This window comes from Lepisma saccharinum, chromosome 15 (assembly GCF_977018435.1).
Source record: "Lepisma saccharinum chromosome 15, izLepSacc3.1, whole genome shotgun sequence".
NCBI lineage: Eukaryota > Metazoa > Arthropoda > Insecta > Zygentoma > Lepismatidae > Lepisma > Lepisma saccharinum.
The window spans coordinates 21,088,126-21,111,831 of record NC_139243.1 but is presented as its reverse complement, the minus strand read 5'-3'; the positions used below and the strand labels follow the sequence as shown (position 1 = coordinate 21,111,831).

General features: G+C 38.7%; 1 protein-coding gene across 1 annotated transcript in view; it reads right to left on the bottom strand.

Annotated features, from left to right (window-relative positions):
- Syx8 (syntaxin 8) overlaps positions 1-18,747 on the bottom strand; it is a 29,291-nt gene extending 10,544 nt beyond the window's left edge. The window contains exons 1-4 of the mRNA XM_083136375.1: positions 18,680-18,747; positions 14,666-14,860; positions 9,744-9,830; positions 4,191-4,345 (exon numbers count right to left, since the gene is read on the bottom strand). Coding sequence (XP_082992501.1) covers positions 4,191-4,345; positions 9,744-9,830; positions 14,666-14,860; positions 18,680-18,711 — 469 coding nt within the window. The 5' untranslated portion in view covers positions 18,712-18,747. The remainder of the gene's footprint in view (positions 1-4,190; positions 4,346-9,743; positions 9,831-14,665; positions 14,861-18,679) is intronic.
- Positions 18,748-23,706: the final 4,959 nt, after the last annotated feature.

Below are 23,706 nucleotides of genomic sequence, written 5' to 3'. Positions count from 1 at the left end.
AAGCAATTATTGATCATAATCGCAGAGAAGAGAACATTGAACCTAAGTGACATTGGTTAACACTAGAATGTCCAGTGGAATCATTTTGACTCCTTCTCCATATTTTTTTTATCACAATTGTCTTTCTATGCAAGTGAAGATAAAAACTTTCCGTGACTTTTATTCATTTGTACTTCAAAAAAGACTAAAAAATTTCATGCACGTTGTTTAAGGGGATGAGGGACAATTTCGCACCAGTTGTGCATTTATTTCAATATTGTCCGAATGGGCAATGCTACTGAGGGAAAAAGCTGGTGTTCAATGGAGTATGAATTTCTCCACATGTTGCAAGTGAAAGTGTTTTTTAAAGTTGATTGTTAAGCTAGATACGATTTTTGAAAAATATGATGAATACGAATTTTCAGAAACCCATGTATTCCATTGCATCTAAAGATATCAGTTTGGCGGTTATGTGGAGATAGGTAATTAACTCTTATACACTTACGTAAGTGTATCAGAGTTAATTACCATGTATTCCTTATTGGGAATCAACTTCAACTTAAAAGTTATGGCTAATCAAATGAAGTTTCGACATTTCCGCCTGTCAATTACTACTTCAGTCTGTCCTTTTTCCGTTGATATATTTTTCTATGTCATCGGAAGCAAGATATTCCCAAGAGAACAAATAAAATAATACTTCCATAAGAGCAATGTATTTCTCCCTGCATCCTAAGGCCATCCTGGAAGTGTTGCCAAACCTGATGCACACAAAAAAACTAAATTTCACCATAAACGGAGTAAAAACTTTCAAAGAGCTAGATTTACGAAACTGGATAAAGTGCCTCCTGGGGTAATTTTAGGTGTCAAATTAGTGGGGGTGTGGGTGAGAGGGCGCTGTCATTGCCGTTAGCTTTCAAGTGATGGCAATTTATTCTTAGTTTTCACCCTCTAGATCCGGCAGCATCACCCATCTCAATAATCCACCGATGGTCATATGAAATCGAAAATAAAGTATTCCCGGATAACAATATTACGCCCTCTTCACGTCAGCCAAGGCGCTATAAAGAAAAGTAGCTGGGATGTAAGAGGGGGTGGGCGACGTAGCCAATATAACAATATCACGTTTCGTGCAAAATGTATACTTATGACAGAAGTTGTCTATGTAAGCCGGAGCCAGTGATGGCATCATATGGGGCAAGGGGCAGGTGCCATAGTTCACAGCCAAACGAGTGCACGAAAGAGCTAGATCTAGCTCCAAAAGGGTGAAGCTGGCAACAGTGATCGGCAGCTGCCGAAGAGAGAAGGACCTAGGGGAAATTGTCCCTCTCCCCTTTATATGTTTGGCGATATTTTGCATGATTTACCTTAAATGGCCGATGGAGTCATTTTGACTAGTTTCTTATTTCCGGCTAGATTATGAGAAAATGAACCTGGAATTGTGGCAACAATGTATCATGCGAGGGGTAGTTTTCAGAATTGTCACGCAGTCATACTGCCTCCCTCCCCTCGACTTTGCTTCCTGTCAGGGGAGTGCGAGGAGAGAGAACAGTGTTGAATCAACAATTGCCACACTTGGTTTAAGATTTCTGGCCCATACATATTGCAACAGCAATGTCACGGCAAAGTATGTCAGTCCGGAAGAGATATTTGCACACCTTCATGACATCCCAGATGATTTGTCGGATTTGGACGATGCAGACTGTGAAGAATCATATGAAGAGTTTGTTCTGCCGTCCAGTTCCAGGTCATCGGACGAGTCTAGTGATGAACCAAAACCAGGTGAAAGTGCGAAACGCAGAAAAATAACACGTTGAGCTCCTGAGAAGTGTCCACACAACTGTGCACTGCAGTGACACAGCTGAAGACGTTGAAGTCCAGCATTATGATACAACTGTCGCTGGAAGTGCTCCAGCTCCTGACCCGGTGTATTCCAGTTCTAGTGTTGACGCTGAAAGCTTGGTTTCTCCTGATGGAACTGTGTGGGAACGGGCTGCTACCGGACACAATACTCCAGGTAGGAAAACTTCTCATAATGTTCTAAAGGAATTACTTGGGCCTACCAGACATGCAAAGAAAAATGTCATGCCTGGAAGTCCTGTCAGTTCATGGCACTTGTTCATCGACAAACATATACTCGAACATATTCGTGATTGCACAGTGACGGAAGCCCACAGACAAATGCAAAACTCCACTTTCAGTCTAACTTTACAAGAGCTGAAAGCATTCATCGGTATTATGTATGCACGCGGTGTATTTGGTAAAAGTGATGCCCTGGTGCATAGCCTGTGGACTGATCTTTGAGGCGTACCATTGTGTAAAATGGCCATGTCACGGAATAGTTTCTGTTAAATTCTGAGGTACCTACGCTTTGACAAAAAGTCTAGCCATTCAGAGCAGTTAAAAACTGACAAATCTGCCCTGTTCTCAGCTGTCTGGAACAGGTTCATTGAAAATTGCATCTCCTGTTACAGACCTGGCCCTTTCTTGACCGTTGATAAACAGTTCTTTCCAAGTAAGGCAAGATGCCCTTTCACGCAACACATGGCTTCGAAGCCTGATAAGTACGGCCAAAAGTACTTGCTTGCAGTAGACAAGGAGAGCAAATATGTCGTAAATGGATTTCCGTATGGAGGAAAAAATGAATCAAGAGGCAGTGAAAGGTTGTACAACTCTGTGGTGATGCAACTCATTTTTTCACTTCTATTAACCTCGCAAAGGAGCTTAGAAAGAAATCTACCAGTCTTGTGGGGAGAAAGATTTGTATTCCACTGTGGTATGCAAGTATGATGCAATAACACTGACAGCGTACAAGGAAAAGCGAAGAAGAATGTTCTGGTCTTGGAGCACAATGCAGTCATATGTTGACATTGCAGACAACACAAAGAAAACTCCTGACACAGTCAGATGTTACTACGACACGAAGTACGGTGTGGACATTGTCGATCAGATGGCAAGGAAATATTTATTCTGTGTGAACAGGTACCAGAAGATGGCCTGTCCATTCATTTCACAACACCCTGGATCTAGCAGCCATCAACGCTTGGGTCCTCTAACAGGAATAAACATTAGCCGCCAGGAATTCATCAAGAAGCTAGCAACAGAACTCGTACATTTGAATATGGTCTCGAGAGTAACTGTGCCAGGAAATGCAGAAGAGGAGGAGGACTCGGAAGACACTTCTGTCACCACAACTAAATACTGCCAAGTGAAGTGTAACTGTGAAAAAAAAACCTGCACTGTTGTATTTTGCAAACTGTGTAACAGTGTGGAAAGTGTACCTCAAACGTTCAGCGTTCATGTTTCATTTGTGACAGACAGCAAGGGTAGGGAATATTGTTTATGCATTCACACAGTTACCTGTTTTGCCGTGCAAAGTATTGCTCATGCCATAACTTCATTATTGTTTGGTTCAATTATTAAGGTTCTGTAGCCCTACATGCATGTAAAGAACATTATTGTTTTCATGTACTGTCCAGCGTTGAAATGTTCTGTGAAGTGCTAATTGTATTAGTTTTTTGTCTGAAATGTCCTCTCTGAAATGTGTTGTAATGATCAAAAATAGCATTTGTACTTATTTTCATGTTCACATTTCATTATATTTCTAAATAATAATACAAATATATCATAATATACTTGTTGATTACATTTTTATAATATGCCGAACTACAAATCAAAATTCAAAAAATACCTCTAAATACACTAAAACAACACTATAATGGCAGGAATTGATACGGGTTCATTAAATGCAACAAAGAACAGACAGAACATCACCTGAAATCAAAATGACTCAACCGGGCATTCTAGGTAAGTCCATTTCTCGGGCATTCCAGTATTAATCGAGCATACAAAAGGAGACATTTCAGCCAAGAATTCTTTTCTTTTTCTTCGAGTGCCTTTGACGAATGATGAAACGATTCTCTTAGGATATCGACCAGGTGAGTTGTGGAAAAGATTCCAAGCTTTTGAGAGCTATCGTCACTTCTACCCTGAAGATGAGTGATGTTAGTCTCGAAAACTTGAAACCTTTTCCACAACTCACCCGGTCGATAGCCCGAGAGAATGTTTTCATCAATGTAACAGAGGTCTTAAAGAAAATGGTAGTGAAAGGATGAAGAAATAAGATATGTGGTGGGAAACAGCGAAAGCCAATCTTTGAGAAGCTAAAGCCCCACCCAGATAGGTAGCGGTAAGAATTATTAAATAGTTATTACCTTGCATCATCCTCTGCTGTTGCACTCGGATGTCGGAGATACCAAGGTGCTGCGTCTCGTCAGGTTCGTCTTCCGTGCCCCATTCCGTTGTGCCAACATCAGCGAACGCTGACCCTGCCATGAGCTTTGATCTCTCCATTGAAACAGCGGACATTCTGCAATGGAAGAATAGAACATCATCTGTATCTAGCACCAACACTAATCACATTACTTTTTCCTCACATTATTGAAGTTTTTATGACTGTAGTTGTTCGTAACATATACTCACTTGAGTACATGTTCAATCAAGAATGCAAAATGGCTGCTACTCCAGTACAGAAGGTCTTTTCTTTGGAACAAACTGTATTACAAGGTGTCTACAATTTCGTAAAAACAAAATTCCCTGACTATTCCAGACCAAGAACTAACATTTTCCAGACAACGTCATTCAGGCAATTAATGTATTTAAATATATGTGCAAGAAGGTCACTATATTTTAATTAAGCAGCACACTCAGAATTCCACTTAACTAGGTTTATTGACTTCACATGTTAAAAGTAATAATGGAAAGAAAAACTTGGATTGGGGTATCGGGGGGGGAGGGGGGGGGAAGTTTTCAAGTAATAACATTTACAGCATAAATAATGAATATAGTACAATTTAGTAATATATGTATTAATCCTAATATCTACCAAACAGAACTCAAAAATTGCAGCAAGAAAGTGGTAAATTACAATAGACAATTATCGTAGTAAATTTCTACATGAAAACATGTACAATAGACCATTGCAAAAAAATTTTTTTTCGAAAGTTTCTTGTGCACCCCTGCCATATTGTTACTATTATTGAAACATGATCGCCTGCAAATTTTCAGGTCTGTAGGCCATGTTTTGACCCCCGCCCACCTCAAAAATAGTTGTCTGATCTGTTGTTTGTAATTTTATATACTTTGTTCATTTTACGGACATTAACAACATGGCAACAAGTTGTAACCTATTATATTTTTCTTTTATAGGTTGTAACCAAGGCAGATATGAGTGTAAATATGGGAAAAAAACCACCTCATGAAGCAGTTCCTTCAATTTCATCCACACCAAACCGCCCGGTACTTAGAATGGATGATAGAGAAGTGTCTGAAGCGTGGCTCTTAAGTAATTTACTGCAAGATTTGACCCCGAAAAAAGGATCTCAACTGCCCGCCAATGGGGATGTGCTTCGCTACTTTGTTTTTCTCAATCGTGGACCCATGCAGGAAGATAAAAGGGATGATGTTATAAAATTCGTTATCCTGAATGCAGAAAAGTTTTGGGAGCTTTCTGGCATTCCAGTGACGCCTGTCAGAGCGGGACATTCCAAAGTAAAACTTAATAGATTAATTGTGCAATACGAAAATCTTCGGAAACACAAAACAAGGAAGAACTTCCCAGCTGAGAGTGAAAGCTTTCTCAAATCTCTTCTTCTACTCTTTGACTTAGCACATGACAATGCTATTTCTATTATAGAACATGACAGATGTAGGACTAGGAAAATGATTCTGGAAGATGTGCAATTCTTAGAAGATCAAAAGTCATGTCGAAAAATGGAGTTTGTTTTTGATAAGACATACTTTGCAGAAGTTATGAGGAAATTATCTCATAACGAAAAAGAAATTGAGCGTGCTGCGAGGGAGAAGCGTCGCCAAGAAGGAGCTTCAACCAAGACAAACATAAACACAAGTACTAGCCTAGAATTTGATAAAGTTGGTAGCCTTGATTCAAGTGATTCGGATGGCTTTGATGCTGAACCTGATGCAATTGAAGATCCTGAGTTTGTATTCCCTTCAACTAGCAGTGGTGCAACAGGTACAGGTACAACACTTCGTAGAAAAAGTTCGTCAATTGCTTTAAATCTACCAAGAAATCCATTTACAAGCAAAATCATATCAACCATGGGAGACAGGCTTAATCTATCAGCTGATCAACGAACAGCATTCATGGGAGCAATTCTTACAGAAGGTGGAGTTCCACTGAAAAAGCAACTCTTTCAATTAAAAGCACTTGGACAGCAGATAAGGAAGTTAGGAAATCATTAGCGCAAGCAATTAAGGCTACGTTCACAGCACCGAAACACTCAACACTACATTGGGATGGTAAGCTGGTTCCAGACTTCAAAAAAGAAAACAAAGAAAGACTAGCGATTTTGGTATCTGGTATGCCAGTCTGTGAAGGAGGCAAAGTTCTTGGTATCCCTGTAATTACAAACACAACAGGTGAAGAACAAGCAAGCGCTACGTTTGCCCTAGCAAACGAGTGGGAGATTTCAGATAACGTGAGATCCCTTGTTTTGGACACTACAGCTTCAAACTCAGGATGGAAAATTTGAGCTTGTGTCAGGCTGGAAAACCTCTTTGACAAGAAGTTGTTTATGCTGGCTTGTCGGCATCACATATTTGAAAGAATTCTGAGTTCAGTTCACAAAGAATTGTTTGGTGCAACATCAGGTCCTGAAAACACCAATTTCATTCAATTCAGAGACTCTATTTGGTCAACTATTAACACAGAAGCTGGTTTTAACATCCTAGAAATCAAAGACAGGAGTTTGAAAATTCTATACAATCACTGAAGAGAATACTTTCTACTCCAAATAGAAAGAACTTGCTACCTCGCGCTGACTTTCGGGAGTGTGCTGAATTGATGTTGATACTTCTGGGTGAGACACCTGAAAGAGGAATACACTGGCTGAAACCAGGAGCAGCCCATAAAGCTCGATGGATGCCATCCATTTTGTATCCTGCAAAGATGTTTGCTTTCAGTGCTCAAGCAGGATATGACAAGGACATGATCAGTAAACTGGAAGCACTATGCAAATTTAATGCACTATTCTACGTTGAAAACTGTCTCTCTTCATCCATTGGTGCCGATGCAGTGTATAATGATCTCAAGCTATGGCATGACTTGAACAAGTATTGCAAGCATGATCCTCAAGTTGCAAATGCAGCCATAAAAGCCATGGAAAGGCACTTCTGGTACTTAACCGAAGAATGTGCTGTGTTCTCTCTATTTTCAAACAGACTTTCCTCTTCAGAACGGCAGCAGATTGCTCGAACATTGCTCCGAATTCCTCGACCAAAAGAGTTTGAAAGGGGCCATCCAACTTTTCCTATTCTTAGCCACAGTACAAAACTATCATCCTTTATTGGGCCTAAATCCTGGTTCTTGTTTCACAGTATGGGAATTGGCGGCGACTGGCTAAGAAAACCTGTTAGTGAATGGCATAATGATCCCAATTACCAAGAAGCTGAGACATATGTGCGGCATGTCAAAGTGGTGAGTGATCTGTCGGAACGGGCTGAGAAACTAATCCAAGACTTCTCAACTAGTGTTACCAATGATGAAACACAAAAACAGTTCTTATTGCAAGAGGTCGAATATCAACCGCAAAAAAATTCCCAACTTTCAAAAAGAGACATTAAAGAACTTAACAGCACTCTCCTCCATAAAACCATAAATCCAGTAAAGTGATTTCAAATGATTGTGTGTTCACTATTACCATACTTGTTAGTTACTATATATGGAGTTTGTCTTCTCTGTATAATAAACTGTCTTACATTGCAAACATTTTTGTCATGATTTTAGTGTAGGAAAACGATGATTAATAAACTAAATCAGTTAATCGTGTTGGGCGGGGGTCAAAACATCACCAAATGACCTAAAATTTGGTATGCATTCATATTTTGCCAGTAGAAACAACATAGGAGGGGTGCACCATATAATTTTAAAAATATTTTTTTTCCATACCTACATGCAATGCCCTAATGTACAATGCCAATGGAGTGGCCATGTATACTTTGTAACAAAAAAAAAAAAAGAAAAATGGAGTGATTAAGATAATACCTCGGCCACGTAACCACAAGAGTACCACCTTTCAGCATGCGAGTGCTGAAAGCAGTGTGGCCAACCTAAAGAAAGTTATGGTTAAAGCGTGAGTGACTTGCCCTCAGATAACTTTCTACACCCTTATGTCCATGTTAATACTTCTCACCACCATAATCATCTGCTTCGTTTGCCGAACAAAAATAAAACACCTTGAAATCTTTTTCTAACCTATGATGTTGCATGATATGAAGTAAATCACTTAAGAAAAAAAAAATGTATATTTGTTATGTACATCACTTTTCTGACATTTTTGACTAATTCAGATGATGATGAGTGAAAAACAGATGCAATTGATGAACGGGGAACAAAAAGAACACTCATGCGCAGCCACTAAGCTGGCTGGCTGGCTGGTAGTAGTGGAGATAATTGAGCAAATATGAAGTAAAATTCATGTGAATGAAGCTTACACAACAAGACAATGGAACCTCGATTTTACATTTTTCAGGGGACCGAGACAAAAAACGTAAAATGCAGGATAATGTAAAATATTGCAATTTTGATAACATTTTGCTCTATTTGGACCATAAAGACTGAATGTATAATGTGGGAAATTGTAAAATCTGAAGTTCCACTACCTGCCCACTCTAATTAATCAATATATTAAGGAAAGGCTGATATGAATGTTTTGCCAGTTCAGATATAAAATATCAGTATTCTACTCGTCCTATATAAAATTACAAACACTCTATGAAGAACCTGAGCAGTTTATTCGCCTCTTATAATTACTGCATGTGACCAGGTGACTGCAATATATTTGGCTTTCCAAAAAGAACCTGTTTATGTAGGAATCATACCATTATATTCATAAAATAACAAAATGGCTGAAATTTGCAAAGTTTGTACAAATATCTCATTGGCAATTTTCATGTACACCAATATGCCTATACTGGTCAATCCTAAGGGTGTACTGACTAATATGTCCCACTGCTACAATCTACAGGGTGTCCCACCACCTAAGAAAACTAATCTACAACAGGTGAAAGCTTTCAAGAGAATCGGTTCAGTGCTTCACCAAGAGCAGTGTGAAGCAATGGTTAATAGGATTGTCAACCATATGGAAATAGTCTTGATAATGGCAGATGACATGTAGAACATACAGTTGTGTGATAGATAACATACTGTGTATATAAAATAGCATAAATGTACACAAGACTAAATAAATTAGGGATGGGGCGAATAATCGGTACTCTATCGGTATCGGCCAATATAGTCATATCGGTGTATCGGTAAAATTACCGATTATTTTACTGATCCAATATATCTATAAATATCTGATAATTTAGTGCAAAATTCTGGCATTGTGTTGTAATTTTTATGGATAATCTCCATGCCCTTCTTTCTAAACAAGTAAATGTCTAAATATTCAACTTCTTTTGCACTGCAGTCACCACGAAACACACATTTATTAAGGAGATCAATGAACATTTCAGGTTCTTCAAGGACCATTTCTAATTTTATATCGGTATTGGTAAATTTTATATCGTTACATTATCGGTATCAGCCAAAATTTCATATCAGCCCATCCCTAAAATAAATAAATGAATGAATTTTGGTTACCTTTTTAGGGCCACTCCGTATATTTATATTGTGCTTTCTGCATGACTTGAAATTAATATATCGTTGTCTGTGTGAATAATACAAGAAATAATCAGCACCTTACCTATCATTAAACAGCTGCTGCAGTTGAACTTCTTTGCTCTGCAGAAGTTCTACCAAGCGGCTCCGCCTTTCCTCCTCTCTCTGAGTTCTGTGTGCATTAAGGAATTACATTACTGAAGACTTTGTACATGACAGGTATGTCAAAATTTTACACTTAATCAGGACCAGAATGTAGGAAGCAACTCTATGTGGATAAATTTGAATATATTGCCACCAGTCTCCAGGGAAAAAAACAAAATGTTAATTGTGATCAAAGTAAAATTCATTTCATATTGGGTTTGGTGCGTATTACTTACAATATTAAATATTAAAGATCATTTCTACTAAAACATTATAAAAATATCATATAAAAGCTATTTTACTGACGTATTTGTGAATCTACCCCTTGAGTTAGCTATGTTTTGGAGAAGCGACTGTCCCCTTCTGGCATTCTTTAAGCATGCAATACAGCCATGCTGCATCGTTATATCATACAATGAAAGGTTAGATGGGTAGGATTGGGAAAAAATTATCAGATGAAACTATATCCCTATTACACTGCATGCCCTTGAAACTTGTCATGTTCACCATAAAATCATTTAAAATGCATTAAAAACAGTAAAAATGAGTTAAAATTCCAATAACTGTACTCCCTTCCGTCTATGTGAAAATCAGCTGATGTACTGCGGGGAATGCAGGAAGCACAGGCTATATCCCACACTGCATATCTTCACCTCGGTTATAACTACGTTATTTCCAGGTCAGTCACAAACCTCCTGTACGGCACAAATCACTTCTGGGGTTACCTGAAATCCTATTTCTTCCCTCTTTTGGCCTTTTCCCATCTTTTAAATAGGTTTATCCATATTTCGTCAAGATTTCCATCTTCACGATTGAGTTTACTGTCCCTGTCGTTGCATATATTTGCTACTTCATACACGTTCCTATTAATAGCGTGGTTTTTCTCTTCTAATAACAACTTTTTCTTTAATTTTATGGGAGTTTTCAAGTACATGCGCTTAGACCTAAAGATTGTTAATGAAAACGGCAAAATTAAAACTGGGGTATTCCACAAAGCACTCGCGGGAGAAATCTACATCAAAAGAGAATCTAAGCATGCAGGGTGAACAAAGAAAAATGTTTTTCCGAATTTCTATATAAGAGCGAACAGATTATGCAACCTCAAAGACACTTTGGCCAAAGAAGAAGAATGGATTTTGAAAATTGGAAAAAATAATGGGTATAAGAATAATGAAATGAGGAAAATGAGAAAGAATCCCTACAAATTTTGCGAAAGAGAAAAAAGCATACGAAAATTACAGACAAAGAAAATGAAGCGGGGAAAGAAAACAAGAAACTTAAGTTCATAGGAATTCCTTACGTTAAAGATGTCACGGAGAAAACTGAAAAAGTCTTAAAGGATTATAATATTAAAAGTGGAATGAAACCCCCGCGAAATATAGAAAAGCACTTCTCGGAATATAAAAGGGCAGGAAAGGAAAAAGACAATGACGAAGATGCAAAAGGAGTGTACAGTATTAAATGTAACTGCGATAACGAATACATCGGACAGAGACGGGGAGAAGCATGAAAGTTCGATGGAAAGAACACGACAGACATCAAAGACGGGAATCCCAGAACAGGCTTATCTGAGCATGTACTTGAAAACTCCCATAAAATTAAAGAGAAAGTTGTTATTAGAAGGGAAAACCATGCTATTAATAGGAACGTGTATGAAGTAGCCAATATATGCAACGATAGGGACAATAAACTCAATCGGGAAGATGGAAATCTTGACAAAATATGGATAAACCTATTTAAAAGATGGGAAAAAGGCCACAAGAGGGAAGAAATAGGATTTCAGGTAACCCCAGAAGTGATTTGTGCCATACAGGAGGTTCGTGAATTTCACCCGGAAATAGCGTAGTTATAACCGAGGTGAAGACATGCAGTATGGGATATAGCCTGTGCTTCCTGAATTCCCCGCAGTACATCAGCTGATTTTCAGATAGTCGGAAGGGAGTACAGTTATTGGAATTTTAACTCGTTTTTAATGCATTTTAAATGATTTTATAGTGAACATGACAAGTTTCAAGGTCATGCAGTGTAATAGGGACATAGTAAAAGTCATCTTTGTAGTTCAAGAACATGAATGGAGTTCTAAGATTCCTGCTTCAATACTTTGGAGAAGCCAAAATTTCCCACTTTTAGTTTAACAATAATCAATACAATACAATAAAATAAAATAGTATACTTCTGCTAAACGAATCATTCTTTATACTGAGATGTATCCAAACAATCACATAACACACACCAAAAATTTTCTCAACTCCCTAAAAGTTTTCACGAAGGTCCAATTTCTGGCCATTTTTGGCTCTAAATATACCCTTAACTGTTATTCTTGTATCATATTTTAGCTGATAAGATTATTTTTAGTAATTGTGACTGCACTGTATGGCATCTTCTGGTTTTGCTGCTGTTGTTTTTATGGTTTCCATTTCATAACATGACATGAGTTGTTATGAAGCTAATTTGAAATATATTTTGCTCTATATTGAAATATTACCAAACATTACTTAGTTGTGTTATATACAGTGTGTCCGAGAAAAAGTATACCAATAAAGAATTTAAATAACTCAACAATCGTTAACGATAGAAATGTCAAATAACGTTTATTTGGAAGAGGGAAGAACGGAATTTTTTTTACCACCAGAAGGGAAAAAATCGTAACATAATTAAGTGCATGCGCAGCTTTGTTCGTGAGTAGTCTGTACAATGGTGAAATTTACTGTTCGTCAGAAAGTTGAGTGCTGCTTTTGGTTTGCAGAATTGAAGTCTCCTGTAACGGTACAAAGAAGATTCCGGCAACAATATGGACAGGAAGCGCCAGAACGTCATTACATTGTTAAATGGCATAAACAATTGCTGGAAACAGGGTATTTGTTGAGGAAGAAAGGTAGTGGTCGGAAGCGTGTGAGCGAGGATAAAGTGGTTGCAGTTCAGGAAGCTTTCCAGAGAAGCCCGCGTAAATCTGTGAGACGTGCTAGTTCTCAACTTCAAATTCCACGTTCTACTGTGCATGATATCGTACATAAAAGGATAAGGCTTAGAGCCTACAAGTTACAGCTTGTTCAGAAACTAAAGTGCACTGATAAACCTGCTAGGGTTGATTATGCTAGTGAAGTGCTATCACGCATTGATGATGACAATGAATTTCCGACACGCATAACATTTTCAGATGAGGCTACCTTCCACATTTCCGGAAAAGTGCACAGGCATAACTGTAGAATATGGGGTGAGCAGAATCCCCATGCAGTTGTTGAACATGAACGCGACAGCCCCAAGTTGAATGTGTGGTGTGGTTTGACACGAGATTCCGTAATTGGGCCCTTTTTCTTTGAGGAAGCTACAGTTACAGGTGCAAGTTACCTGCAAATGTTGCAACAGTATGCTGCACCTCGTATACCTCATGGGTACATGTTTCAGCAGGATGGCTACCCCCCCCCCCCCCACATTATGCCCGCTGTGTTACTAACTTCCTTAATAACAATTTCGCTGGTAATTGGATTGGGAGGGGTGGACCCATTAAATGGCCACCACGGTCACCAGACTTGTCTCCTTTGGGGTTATGTGAAGACTATGGGTTACAAACACCTGTGCAAGACCTCAATGATCTCCGTGAAAGAATTATCGATGCATGTGGCTCCGTCACTCATCAACTGTTGAAGAACACTTGGATGGAGGTTGAGTACCGCCTTGATGTTTGTCGCGCCACCAAAGGAGCACACATTGAGATCTACTAAGGTGATTTTTTTTCTTGTTCTTTAGTTTAAAAAATTATGATTTTCTCTTCCAAATAAACGTTATTTGACATTTCTGTCGTTAACGATCGTTGAGTTATTTAAATTCTTTATTGGTATATTTTTTCTTGGACACACTGTATAATGTAACAATAGCATTTATGTGGCAAAAATCACAATAAATTTAATGTTACAAAATTACTGCACTACAGAGTGTATAAAAAACACAAGTAAGAGACAAACTTACAATAATAATATCATGAGTTGACCACTCAAGATGCTTATCAATACTATGGTTTTAGAACTACAGACCAGAACTAAAAGTCAGCTTTGCTTCACATATCATGATCATTCTAAGATTATGGTGCACTTCTAGCAACTAAAAATCAACATATCCATACCTATTTAGAATTCACAGTAAAAAGATTTCCCACCTCATCAATTCCTAAATCATCTTTGTACCGATAAGTTAAAAGATACATGCACAGTCTCAGACATTTCTATATGATCATACTGAGTCATTCGGATTAGTGGCGTGCCCGCAGGCAAGGGGGCGGGGGACATAACCCCCTTTTGCAACACCACCAGTACAAAACGATCCACGAAACACATTTGATGTAAAAGAAAATTAATTGACAAAAATGATGGTCTACATAAATTTGAAGTTGACTGGAGAAAAGACAAACCATAACCCACTACTAATTACTCTTAAGAATAGTGCAGTTAGTAACAATCAGGTATAAGGCACATGCAAATGACATTATATACAGAAAAAAAACTATTAGTCAATATGAGTTCTGATTCAACATCTGCATAATTAGAAAAAGACTAGCAGAATGGACGTGTTCCAAAATGATTAACAAAGTACAAATTCTAGTGAGATGAACTGATCACAAAAACTTTGTGAAACCAGCTAGTTTATCACTTTTTGTAACATTTGCACTTTGTTTATGTATAGATCACGTTTATAGATTACTTTTGTAGATTAAACCTCTTCAAGAGGTTTGTGTGATGATGAAGCTCACGAACTGCAATTTTTCATTGTGGTGAACAAGAGACAACTTCTTTTCATTTTTTACTTATCACAATGAGCTTTGGAACATGCCCAGTTTTGTTAAAAGCATACAATTCTGTGTAAGGATACATCGTATGCGATCTGGAGGCCTGGATTAATTTGTCTTTCAATTGCTGGACCTCTGTGGAATACTGCCTCAGTCTGAGGCGAATGGCAGCGGAGAGACTAGCATATGCTTGCGAAGTTTTCTGCTCACGACTCCTGGCCGTGAGTTGCTCCCTGATTTCACTATATAGCTTCTCGCATGCCTCATGTTCTTTGAACCTACAAAGAGGAAGTTTGAATAGGAATAAAACTATGAATTTTTCCTTGCAAAAATAATGTACAAAGCAAATACTGCTATTACAAAGTAAAACAAACATTTCAAGCATGTATATTTTTCTTAAATACACTGCAACATTTTTATGGCAAATAGTTTGCAAATTGAATACAAAATAAAATTGTCTGCTTTTTTAAACAGGTATTTCTTTAAAATCACAGCAACAATTTTACAGTCACCAGTTTTCAAACTGGATATAAAATATGGTAGTGTCGTCGCCTTGTAATCAAAGGGTCCCGGGTTCGATACCCAGTGGAGGCACAAGTGATTCGGATCCCACTTTAAACTGTAGGTCCAGTTCCAATTAGCCTTACTGTGCATAAAGTGGACTTAAAACACCAACTCAACTCAACTGGATATAAAATAAAGATGCCCACAACTTCAACACGTTGTATGAAATCTAAGCAATGATCAGCATTTCTCCAAGAAGTCTTCACCATTTGCGGATTAACTGTTTCTACCACAATAACATCTGAAGGTGGATCTTTTGATAATATGTTTTCTAAGGATGTTGAATTATGATGGGGTTAGTATATTATTATGTTGCTTTGCCACTTCTTTACGCTATTCACAAGAACGTGGATAGGTAATGATTACATGAAAATGATTGATAGAAAGTGCACTTACAAAGGAACACTCATGCTCAGGCCAGGATTCAAACCTGGGATTACGAGTCCAGCAGTCAACATACTCAACCATCAGTGTGGCTAGCGTGTGGTTCTTGGATATAATTTGTTATTATTGTCCCAGTCAGTGTCTCCCTAGTGCAATCAAGCTCTATCAAATGAGTGCTTAATCTATCCACTTCCAATCACCTTTCTTCCCATGCAATGATGATACCATGCAATTTGAAATATATAATATTCTTTTGAGTTGCAATTCACTGTATAAGACCAATAAATCCAAATCTTTTAAAACTACATGCATGTCCCCCCATACATTCCTGTTTCTTCAAAATAAGAAAATGGGTCATAATTTTCCATGTGGCTACCGTGAGAGTCCAATACAACTTAAAATGGGCCCCACTAGGAATCAAACATGAACGTTCTGATTGCAAGGTAACATTCATAACCATATCCATAAACTTGAGATATATTACTCACACTTAGTAATGCAATGTGATTTTGGCGACATACAGCCAATCCTAAGAAACTAGAAATTCAACACTTATCACCAAGAAAAGGGCGTACACAGCAAAAAATTTGACCCAAGTTCCTTTTCTGGTAAAATTTCCGTATATCGGACACACATTTCTTCATTTTTACAGAAGAAACTACTTACGGAAATGAGTTTCTCTAAGGTTTCTAACGTTCGTCGAGGTATTTTCTTTCATCGTGGAATCTATTTGACAGGGAAATGATGTATTTTGCAAGATAAATATCTCACCGACGCACAATTGCCATTGCTTTCCTACGTGAACCGGATGCTCCAAACGTTTGATGACGTAACCCCTATCAGTGTTTCCAACCCCCCTTTTTTTTAACTATGCTTGCCTAACTTAACCTTATCAGAAATCGTTTGTCGGGCTATCCGTCAGCTACCTGTGCATAATGTGCAATTTGCACATGTGAGAAACACGATAGTAGGTATTTTTCGGTGAATTATGTTGGAAACACTGCACAAAGACACCGGTAGTCAACATGTGCGCGTCATATTGTGTGTTAGGAAAGCGAAAAAAGGAATAACAAAAACTGGTAAATTTCTCGTATCGGACAAACGGCTGAAATTTGCTAGTTCATTTAATTTGAATATTCGTACTTACCTATTCTGCATTGAGAAACATTGCTGATGGTGGCATTTCTTTTATTTCACGGAAATAAGCTCTATTTGCGACATATCGAGTAAGTTTTCTTCGTTTCTTTTTGCCTTCGGTAACATGCAAAATGGCGGGCACAGTTTCACTGCCGTACTTGGCATGCAGTGTTTCCACCCCAATGCACCCAAAAAATACCTAAGTAGCCCCACAAACCATTGATGCATAGCCCCACGAACCATTGACGCATAGCCCCACAAACCATTTCTGGTAAGGTTGGGTTAGGTAGGGTCACATTTAGGTTACAATAGTTAAAAATTGGTTTAGAAAAAAATATTCGTAGCCCCACACACCATTCTCGCATAGCCCCACAAACCATTTGCGGAAACGTACCTTCTTCAGTTACAAAAACACGTGTTTGGAAACATTGACCGGGATTACGTCATCACACACATGTCATGATTTTGTTTTGTTCATGTTCATTGGGTATCCAGTGTTTCGAACTGTCTGTGTTTGCAACGAGAGTTAGAAACATGACGTGTCGTGGATGTGTTGTGAAATTCGTACTGAGTGTGGAAGATCCAGTGGATTTTTTAATTTAATTGAACACGGGATCGTGAAGAAAGGAAAGGAATGTCAAAAATGTGGCAGTGAATGTAAGCTACTCGTTAGAAGGAATGGGCTGTGGGTATATGCCTAATATGATGTGTTGTGGATGCGTGGTGAAATTCAGGTAAGTTTCCCGTATCCTGGAAACGGATTAATTCAAATTTAAAAGTTTGGGGCTCATTTGGGGGCAGGTGAATCCGGCCAATTTCTAACAAAAAAAAAGCCAGGGAGGCGGAGCAGAGACGGGGCCGTGGTAGCGGTTGGTCAATTACCCCAGTGGCGGAGCCCGGAATCGGTGGGAAATTTGGACTCAAAAATTTCAAATGAAAATAATTTTTTACTTTACATGTTAGAAATTGGCCGGAGTCACTTGCCCCAAATGATACCCCAACTTTTAAATTTGAAGAAATCCGTTTCCAGGATACGGGAAACTTACCGGAATTTCACACAAAACACCTTCCCAATGTTAGACAATACTACAGGAACTTATTACGGTAAGTAGTTTCTTCTGTAGAAATGAAGAAATCTGTCCGAAGGATAGTAAACTAGTACCACAATTTCTTACTCTTGTTCCCCACCCCCATCTTCCCGCTTTGTCTTTGCAAGTACTTCGTAATTAAGTGCTCACATGATTCACCCATGTTTTGAATTCCATGATGCTGCTCAGCTTCTTATAGTACGCACAATTGCTAGTAGGTGGTTTCCTGGCTCTGAGGAAGATTTTTCGAACACTGCATGTTAAGGAATGTTCCACGAAGCAGATAGGTAAGTACGAATGTCAAAAATTGACGAAACGAAGAAATGATAGGTGTTTGAACTATAGTAAATTTTTACCAAAAGGGATGTTCCGCAATACCCAATTCGTAAGTACGAACCGTAAGAAACACAAAATATCCGATTTTAATGTGTCCCCGATATAACGAACTGTTACCATAAATCGGAACCAAGTCCACTTTATGCACAGTAAGGCTGATCGGGACTGGACCTACAGTTTAAAGTGGGATCCGAACCACTATGTGACCCCGCCGGGTACCGAACCCGGAAACCCTTGATTACAAGGCGACGACGTGGTCAAAATTGAATATCATACCTAGTGAACTTATTAAAATTTGCTCGTGGACTTGAACATTCCAACATTTAACCCCAAAATAAAAATGCTTATCACCGACCATCAAGCAAGTCGTGCTAGTGAGGTGGACTGACAACATGATTATGAATAAAATAGAACTATGTATTTCGTACGTAACCCTCGCAAGGCCATGGTAGTCTTGACAAAGATCTTCATAACACCCAAAAATGTGTTACGCTGTTATGGTTTTATATTTGCATTACTCACAGATGATACATCATGTTTTAAAAGAAGATTTCATAAATTAAAACATAAATTTTACGAAAGACTTACCAAGGGTCACTATCAACATAAACTAACGCCATTTTGGCGAGGAAAGTGATAGTGATAGTGAAACAATATATTTTCTTTGCCAGAAGCAAAGATTTAAGCAGTGGTGTGCTCAACGCGTGGTTGGTTGGGGGGGGGGGGGCATAATCCCCCATTTGGCCCAGTTTTCATAAAAAGAAAATCAAAGGGAGAAAAAGATGGTAAAATGAAGACTGAGGCTGTGTCCGAAAGCTGCAACCAGTGGCGTGCGGTGCTAAGTCAAGCAGGGGAACAGGTGACCTGCACCTCTCATACTTGTTGTAATGTAATACCAAGTAAACCAAGTAAAATTCAACCCTTACTGAAATGAACCAAATAGATATACGATACATATGTTACAAATTGTCAGAAGTGGCATACATGAAGCACGTTAAAATTATGACAATAACATTGTTAAAGCAAATATGATATAAAGAAAACATTAAAAACAAAATTGTTGATGCACAACAAAGAAAAAAATAATGAAAGCAATTTATGAGTGATCAGAGGGGAAAAAATGTTTTGTCGAAACCTGTTTCATCTCTCTATTTGTAGATTAAGTTGACTTTTTTTTTTGTAGAGTTGAGTATTCTTGTAATTCAAACGTCCTCAATGCAATAATGATATTTAGATGGCCGAGTTTTTTCATGACGTCCGCTAGATTTGTAGAAATTGTGACAAAACCCGATCTGTTCCAAACTCTCTTCTCAGAAACAAACAAGGACAACAATAATTTGCCGCTGGAAGAGTATCCAGTTAATCCTTTTACAGAGTTGTAGCAATGGTTGTAGTAACTTGTTTGAAAATGCCTTGTGTACGATTTCGTTTTAGTTTTTAATCCAGGTAAGTGTTGGTTTGCTGTCTTTCCTGTAAACTTCAATGAACTAAAAGCAGTGGCGTGCACTGAGGAGCAGCTAGTCTAGCAGAGATAGATTAATCAATCTCACATCTCTAATTATTTTCAAATCGCAATATTTATTGTCTTGTTAAAGCCACAGTTCATATGCAACACTTTCTTTTTCACGCGCTTCTCGTCGCTCGGTGTGATCCGCGGACAAAACTGGCCTAGCTCGCTCTTCTTCCGCCTTAGCAGTTCCAGGTAGAAACGGCCGGCCGAAAGAAAAGGGAAGATTTCTGCCTCTACCTCCCTTGCCCTCGCTGCAATGGTTGAAAGCCCGTGCTTTCAGGTCCCTCAGTCTATCTCCTATAGGACAGATAGGGGATTGGTTCCCATTCGATTCCTTTGTAAATCCTCTAAAGACCTCAAGGAAAAATTTTCTGCAGTACTTATGTTCTCTGTATTTACACAACATTCTACACGCAGTGGCGGATTAAGCTTCCTCGCCGCCCCTAGGCACAAACTTAATGTGCGCCCTTCTCAAAAGAAAAGTAGTAACTTATTTGCACTGACCCAGTACGTAAGTTCCGCCTGAATATGTGATTGAAAATGGTTCCCCAAGGTCCCAACGGATTTCTGCCTTGTTAAGAGTGCCAACTTGTAGTTTTTGTGTTCTTCAGAATTTTCGTGTGATGCTAGAATATTTGAAATGTTTTTCCAGTCTGAAATGCCGTGAGTTGAGATGTTAGTCTTGCCCTTGAACAACCTGCATGATGCACAATAAACGGCACCAGTGCTGCACGAATATACCAAATAATTCCGCAAAAATTGATTCTCCATTTGCAAGTTTACGAAAAAAACACTATTATTTAAAAATCTTGTCTTACCTGCTATGAGTCTTTGCGATTTAGAAAAATCGTTTTCAGCATTCTGATTAATTCCACGTCTTAGAAGAATGTCAATTGTAGACTCATTCAGACACCACTCGGCAGGATCGTCACTAACGAAATTTGCACTCTCACTGTCACAATCAGGAACTCCTACGAACTGAGGGGACACTACCTCAGGTGCACTTGCTTCCTCCACTAAACCCACAATATTTTCGACATTTTGCGTTTCACAGAGTTCACTCGATGTAGCCGCTTCCACTTCAATTTTTGGACTGCTTTCGGAAATCACTTGTTCCTTTCGACTAAAAAAACGTGTCCACTGTACCAAGCTTTTTCTGTAAGGTTGCTTCTCTTTCACGCTTTTCGTTTGCAAGTTTGCGATAAGCCGCCCCACTTAACTTTGTTCGCTTCATGCTGCCTGCTGCATAAAAAAAAAAAAAAAACACCAAATCGCAAACGCACTAGCAACAAACTGAATGCACCAGCCAGAGAATCCAGTAAGACAAAAACTAGTTGCGGTCCACACGAAAGCTGCACTCACTCACTCACTTATCAGCAGTGTTTATGTGTTTATTTTTTTTAAAGACTGGCATTGTTACAGATGCGAGTTTCAAACAATCAGTCTTCTTTCCTGCCTGGCCATTAACAAACGCTTAGTGGAAGATCGAGGGGTATGTATTTACAAAAACAAATCAACAAAGGCTGGCCGGCTTGCATTGTCATTGTAAGCAATAAAAGCCACAGCAAGGGTTAAAAACAAATTGATTGGCGCCTGAAGGAGGCAGAGCAACGAAACATTTCTTGATAACACATAAATCCGATACATCAAGGTTTCTTTCGTATGAAGCGAAAGTGTTGCAAACCGTTGATTTGCAACATTGGTTTCATAGGTCTATATTGTCACTGTGTACGTAAGACACTTTTTATTATTCTTGATATTCTGGAAAAAAGATTTGCCGCCCCCAAGAGTTGCCGCCCCTAGGCACGTGCCTAGTGGGCCTAGTTGGTAATCTGCCACTGTCTACACGTTGTACAATATGTATGTATAATATGGGATGTAGTTTTATTATTTATGAAATTGGAACGTGTTATGTGCAGACAATAATGTTATGCTTTCTTTCTTTCTTATTTTATTTCAAATATGGAATATATAATGATTAAATTACAAATATGTGCTCAGGCTCTCTCCCGCTCTCGTTTTAGTAGTGTTTTTTTTTAAAAATATACTAATGTCTTCGCCTCCAACGGATGTATTTATTTGGGCAAGAGAACGCGCATTCATATTGTTGTTGGTTTGGTTTATTTTACTTCGCTTTTCTGCCACATTTGGTTATCGCGAAAATGAGGATGTTGTGATGAAATTAATGAAGGGACCTCGAACAATCCAGGCCGGGATTCGAACCCGTCATGAGCGCACATTCTTGTTCCTGTGTTGTACTCTGCAGTGAATAATGAAATAATTTGAAATGAAAAATGTATCTCAGAACTCAAGAACCCAAATGAATATTATTGAAGAAACTACAAAAAAGTGTTTTGTTACCTGTTTTGTTTCTGTGCATAAAGTGGAGTTAAAACACCAAATCAACCAACGGTGGAGGAGTGGTTATCACAGCCCGCTACGACACCAGGAGTTCCGGGTTCGAACTCCGACCTGGGCATGGGTGTTCTTTGTGTTTGTCCCTTCATTAATTTATCGTATCATCTTCGCAATTAACCAAATGTGAGAAAAAAGCGACGCTAAGTAACAAAAATCAAGTCAAATCATTGATTGATTTGGTTTATTTTACTTCGCTTTTCCGCCACTTTTGGCTAATCGCGAAGATAATACAATATATTTGATGAAGGGACACACTCAAAGAATACCCATGGCCAAGCCGAGATTCGAACCCAGGATCTCTGGCTTAGTAGTCAAATCAAATCTTTTTAATTTTCAAATGGGGGTGGGGGTTACGTGTACTTTTTTTAGTACTCATTCATCATTTTGCAATCTTTTCCTGTTATTGACGTTCTATTTTTAGGAACACTGTGTCCTAAAGGGGGAGGGAGGGGTATGAGCCACACCAACCTCCCTTGAGCACGCCACTGATTGCTACCCCAAGTGCCGACGTCACCGCACGTCACTGACTAAAAGATTTCGTCTTCGTCTTCAGCCGGTCGATCATACAACATTCGCAACCCTACGCTCGCAACATTCGCTTTCTTGTCCTGCCGCTGCGTGCGTCTTGGCTTGTGGCTGTTGGAACAGGTGGGGGCGAGCTGTTCGCTCGGAAGCTATTTCACAGCATCTAGCCAAGGCATTTAGCAGACGCTTGGACTCTAGAACATTTTTCCAGTTCGTTATGAATGACAGACGCAATTTTGCAATGAGATTAGGAAACTATGGACTTACTACACTGAAAACTAACACTACGACGCAATTAAAATTTAGCACATAGCAAAGATTCGAAGGAAAAGGAATTCGCTGTCTCTCGCAGGGAACAGCTACAGCAAAGAGATCCCATTCACTTTGAGCTAGAGAGTTCAGCTTGTTGCCAAACTCCGAATGCAGGATTTCCCTTTTTCGACCTTAATTTCCCTCGATTTTCAAAACACATCTGAAGCTGTATCTTTGTATTACTATAAGTGTTAATCGGGACAGTATATAAGGGAGTTTAGTGGGTTCAAACCCCCCCATTGAATAAAATACTAAATACTGATCATAGTTTCATAATATAATTATCCTAAAATAAACATTTAAATTTTAAAATAAAACACTAATGTATTGAAAAAATCCACAAACCAAAAATATTTTCGTCTGCGGTGCAATGATTGTTGGACTTTGGAACCCACCCATTGTCAAAGCTTAGCTAGGGGCCTGCTGTTAATATTTTTCTTTTGACGCCTGTTTTGCCTGAGGAACAAATATTATTATTATTATTATTATTATTATTAAATATTTATGAAAATCATAAAAGTGTGAAGTAATGGGCAGCCACTCAATACGATTTTTTTTACATGTTTCCCAGATAACTTTTCATCCGCAGATAAATCCCCACGACGTTTCTTTAACCTTTTTGGGAGTTGCAGGTAGCTTCCTATCAGTCACCTCTTCCATTCTCCTTGCAACGACACATGACACACAAAGTCACACACACAGCCACTAAGACACGTTCTGAAATGATGGATGGAACAAGAAAAAAATTGAAAATCGCGTCCCAAATTATTTCCAGGTTCAACGCGGCTCGTGCCTTGAGGCCTTTCTAGGAAACGTGACAAATATAAGACTGACCGGTCAAGGTCATCTA